Source organism: Castanea sativa, chromosome 1, assembly GCF_040712315.1.
Source record: "Castanea sativa cultivar Marrone di Chiusa Pesio chromosome 1, ASM4071231v1".
NCBI classification, from domain to species: domain Eukaryota; kingdom Viridiplantae; phylum Streptophyta; class Magnoliopsida; order Fagales; family Fagaceae; genus Castanea; species Castanea sativa.
Window position 1 is genome coordinate 15822693 of NC_134013.1, and position 5217 is coordinate 15827909.

At 36.4% G+C, this 5217-nt stretch overlaps 1 protein-coding gene across 2 annotated transcripts; it reads right to left on the bottom strand.

Moving 5' to 3' along the window:
* Positions 1-267: 267 nt before the first annotated feature.
* LOC142643984 (increased DNA methylation 3) lies at positions 268-4900 on the bottom strand. 2 transcript variants are annotated; one of them, XM_075818679.1, is made up of 3 exons: positions 4647-4900; positions 2406-3394; positions 268-843 (listed from the first exon to the last, which is right to left on the bottom strand). In XM_075818679.1, the coding sequence occupies exons 2-3, from the start codon at positions 3367-3369 to the stop codon at positions 608-610; spliced, it is 1200 nt and encodes a 399-aa protein (XP_075674794.1). In that variant the 5' UTR covers positions 3370-3394; positions 4647-4900; the 3' UTR covers positions 268-607. The 2 variants fall into 2 exon arrangements, with proteins under 2 accessions (XP_075674794.1, XP_075674798.1); XM_075818683.1 differs by having other exon boundaries at positions 2406-3406.
* Between the last annotated feature and the right edge of the window lie 317 nt (positions 4901-5217).

Consider the following 5217-nt stretch of genomic DNA (forward strand, 5'->3'; position numbering starts at 1 on the left):
CTCATATGATTTAAAATCCCCAGTCAAATTAAGTACGATAATTAATTTTACTTAACATAACACTAAAATTTCTGAAAAATAAATCTTCACATTGAAATTATCATTTTTTTTTTTTAGGTACGGGGCATCACAGGAAAAGCACCTGTCTATCAAGCTTGAACTGGAATAAAGCCACATCCAAACAATAGTGACTATAGTTCTTCCAATTAGCAGCAGATGTATAGCTCTGCCCAAACAACCCGCATAAAAAAGTCAACACAGAAATAGTAGTATGCAAAATTGCAAAGTTGCAGCACATATATTGCAAATTAGCTACAGTAGGCATTGTACACATTTTCTGCAGTCAATCTCCATATTTTGCTTTACTTACATGCAAATGTTTCTCTGCATCTTTGCCAGCTATTAGCAGACCATCAGTAATCAGACATGACTCTCAAAATCCAAGCACCAGGGTTAGTCCTTCCTCCATTACACTTTGTCGCACTATGGACAGTTAAATGGCATAGCAACCACATGAGCCAATTCTACTCCAGAACATGCTACAAAAAGGGCTGTACTACATTGTTTATGATTCCAGAACTGACCATCTACTTAAAAAGCCAAGGCATCACTCATGTTTTAGAACAACAGCTTCGAAAATGCCATCAGATCTGAAGTTAGGAGCAAACAGCCTGGGATCAACAGGTCCTGGAAGACTGAAAGAGAGTGTGAATGGTCCAGGTGGGCATAATTGCTGGAATTCCATCTCAAAAACACGCGACCGTTTCTTTATAGTTCTTCCACCAGCTGTTGACCCTCGGAGATGAACCTTGCCGTTAGATTCAATCTCACAGCTGAACGGGCCTGCAACAACAAATGATATCAACTTGAGGAAGTTCAGAAAAGAGCACGCCACTTTTGAAGAATAGCATAAAACCAGGAAGGGAAAGCAACAAGTTGAAGCAAGATAGTTGGATTTGCTGAGACACTGAGGGAAGCATGTGTTACAAAAGCATGCATGACATAGGTCACAAGACCAATAGATATAGTTCCATTCTCAAGAACCATGAATTGACTTGAATTTGTAAAATATTGTCAGATTATTGAACTGTTCCTGTATACTTGAATGATGCCCATATGACTTTTTATTTTCTTAATAAATTACTAATTACTGAAACATAACTTGTAGGGCCAAACTAAGCTCTATGAATGATATGCAGAGATAGGAACAGGGTCTGCTGCTTATTCTAGAATGTGAAGTCTTTTGCACATGGACATAATCCAAAAAACACTTTTATGGATCTAAATTATCTTGTCTTGCAGGCAGAAAGTCTTTACCTATCTAGGATCTAATGTCATCTTATGTGCAATACTTTGTTTTTTATTAGCAAATCTGAGAAATTCTGTGAAGGAAAGGAAAGAAAAAATTTGAAATTAAGATTCATCAGGTAAGCATATCTCTGTATTGATACAGCAGTAAACATGTCACTATGATCAATAATCCAAATGGAGAAAAAGTATTTTTATTATGTTTAATAATACCTAACCTTGCTGAGAAACAGGAGGGACATACAGATCTATCCCATGAATGGATGTCAGCAATAGATTTTCAACTCTCCTTTTTTAGGCAAGTGTGCAAATGAAAGACAAGTGAGTCTATGCTCAACGCACAAGAAGAGACTTAAACCCTTGGGGCATTGTCACAAACTACGAGACTAAATACCAGTTTCTATGTCAGAAAAACTCAAAGGAATTGACGGGCCACACAAGCATATGAACCCAACGACATGATAGATGAACTAAAAGTGATACAGCTTACCAGAAAATATCTTCTATTCACTAATATGGAGAAACACTTTACAACACACATCAGAACAGATTATAAGAGCTTGATTGGTAGCAGTGTTTAAGTATCGTTGTTCAGTTTTCAGTGTTGTGGAAATGGTGTTTAAGTGTTATAAAAATACGTGTCAAAAGTGTTATTGTTGTTTAAACACTGAAAACTGTTGTTTAAACACTGAAAACTGTTGTTTAAACACTGAAAATTGTTGTTTAAAAGCGGGTACCAAACAGCCCCAAAGCATCACTGACCAGAATACGCTATGAGTCTATGACTAATTTAGAATACAGCCTCTGCAAACATTTATGGCCTTGAACCAAAAAGGCCACTCCTCAGCGTCTGAGGTCTTTCACAGGACATCTCTATGGCCCATTATAGAGATGCTCACCAATATGAACACAAGGATTTTTAATTTAACAGAGCAACCATATGCAAATGGAAGCATGCAGAAACAGAGAGCAACCAACTATTATATGTTATTTTGTGAGCATGTCCATAAGTGTAAGACTTATCAATTACCAACGTACTAAATATCAAATATTAACATGAAGAATTGAAGGGAAATGGGGAAAGGAAACAATCATACAAAAATCCTTCTTAACTCCCGGTAGAGCAACTCGGAATAAATATGCAGCTTTGCTGATACCAATGTCCACAGCACCAATAGGTGGTCCAATTTTCCCCCTTCTAGCAGTCCCACTCAAAACAATAGAAGCATGCAAGTTACAATCTTCTACATTTGGAATAGAAAGAAGAGGCATCATGACAGGTCCATCCAATTTACAAGTCCTCTCGTAAGTTCCTCTTTTACTTTGATGTTTTGACACAGGAACTACATGGGGAAATGCTGGCATTGACAAAGGATCATTGCGGTGCCTTCTCATGTATTTTTGTCGAAATCTTGTTGATGAATTACCATTTCCATTGGCAGTGTATTTTGCAGCTGTCTCCACACTACTATTCATGCAATTCTGCTCACCATCGTTGCCAGCTTGGTACTCGTGCTTGTAACATAGGGCTTCATTTATGTCTATTTTCAAATTATCGATACCAGCTATAGATCTGAACCTTTCCAGATCGTCCTCTTTCATATATGATGTAATAGGATCACAAACAAGAACAATTCCCTTCACAATCCTGAAGCTTGCAGGGAACCATATCTGTTTATGAAGATTCAAAGGGAAGAGACTAGTGAACTGCTTACTTTCTTCTATCAACCCTGAGCTTGGGGAAGGAAGGGTTCCCTTTAGGTACATATGCAACATATTTGGTTTTAAGATGAAGCTAGAACTAGCTTTCCTCAGGACATAGTAATATAAGCTCTCCAATAGAGAAATGCTGACATATGAAGGGCCGAGATCGCTCAACGTATATGGTGCTAAACCTTCATTTAATTTTTGAAGTGCTGAGCACCTTGGGTTATCAGACTTGACATCAGGACCAAAGTAAGTGCTCATGATGAAATTCAGCAAAAAATGCTGGTTATCAAATGGTGGTTGGACTGAGCTTCCAGGAGTTCCATTTTCACCTTCCGAGCCCATGCCTTGCATCAACTTCTTTAAAAGTCACAAAAGCCTGCTAACACACCTAAAAATAAGTAAAATCAAATTCTTATTTTTTACTGTCTAGAAGCATCACATTACAAATTTCTTCTATATTTTTTTATGTTTTATTGACTTTGATTACTATCATGATTAATAATAATCAAAATGCAGCAAAATGCTACTAGGCTATTTAAAAATCACTCCTCAGGGCTCATTGAATGCAATATTTTAATGAATGAAGAAATGGAATATGTTCAACCAAGTAAAAAGGCAGCTTCATTTAAAAAATGGGTCTAAGTTGGTTTACCTATAAACTATAGAACTCTATAAAGCCACAAAGGAATACAAAAATACATATATTCACACACACACACACACATATTTTCCCTTGCTTTGTAGACCACTAACATTCAAATTTTAGTCTTTCAGATGAGTTAATTCTGCGTTATAGAGTTTAAACAAGTACATATGTTTCTTAATTCTTCAAACAAATATAGACAATATAGGAAAATTCTCTTATATCTTACTTGGCGATACGAAGCAGTTTTTTCACATCCACTTTTATGTTTTTAATGTGTACATTTTTTTTTCCTGCTTTTTAAAATGTGTACATTACCGCATCAATTGTGGATATATGTGTAAAATAATAGATGTAAACAAGTGTGAAAGAATAATTAACCTATTTATTGATAAAAAATAAAATATAAAAACATTCTCATATATGGAAAAATCTTATTACACACTCTCTTTGTTGCACACTCCGTTCACACTGTGAAACACGATTTCAGTTAAAACTGTGAAATCATGTTTTAAAAACACGATTTCAGTCACGCAGCAGTGTGTATGCAGTGAGTGCGTGTAATAAGGAGTATATGACCATCATTACTCATTTATCTTACACTGCCTCCCATTTTCATCACCCAGGCCAGTAGAACATCAAAAGCCCTAGTCAGTCAAGACTAAAAAAAATACATGCACTTTCAGATTTTATTTGCCATTAACTTTACCCATGAAATTGTGGTCCTAAGCTAGGCATTTAATATTGTCTAGACCCTCACTCTCACTCCCTTGCCCAACAACCGGACCCGGCCGTATTAAACAGTAATATTGGTAAACATTTTAGAACAAAGGCCAATTTCAAAACTTTAGAACAGTGAACACAGTTTTAACACGAATCAAACAGTAATTACTACCAACAAAAAAAAATCACTGTAATGTGAATATTAAAACACCTAAAAAAGGTGGCATTGAAATTGAGAATGTAAGTGTGGGCTTAAGTTTACCGTATCTATTGTGGGGAGAACGGAATGATGATAAGCATTTGGTTTACAATGACGGAATGTGGTCAGTAATTTGCTCCTGTTTTTGCCCCAATGTGGGTTGAAAATGGGAAGTAGAAGTTTTTTTTTTTTTTTTTTTTGTGTCAGTGATAGAAAGTAAAAACGCAATTTTGGAGTGTGGAGAGAGAGTGGCGCAGTGAGAGTCTCCTCTAGTCTAGTCTAGAGACTCTAGTTCTCTAGTGGGATGTAAAAGTTGGGTGTACCACAAGCAGTGTGTGGAGTGTGAGGGCGTCCACTGTAGTTGTAATTTGTAACATCAGGAGCTCGATTGGGCCCGACGTCGTTTTGCGTTACTAATCCCGTGCCTTTTTTTTTTTTTTGAAGTAATTTTAATGGCGATGTGTTTGTTGGGTCAAAAACCCGAAAGTTCTCGCCTTAACAAATGTTTTTGGTTTTTTTTTTTCTTTTTTTTGAGAAAAGCCTTTGGTAATAATGATTAAGAGTGACAAAATTTGACACAACCTATGAATCCGACACCACTAACCCGTTTATAAACTGGTCATGGGTTGAGGCT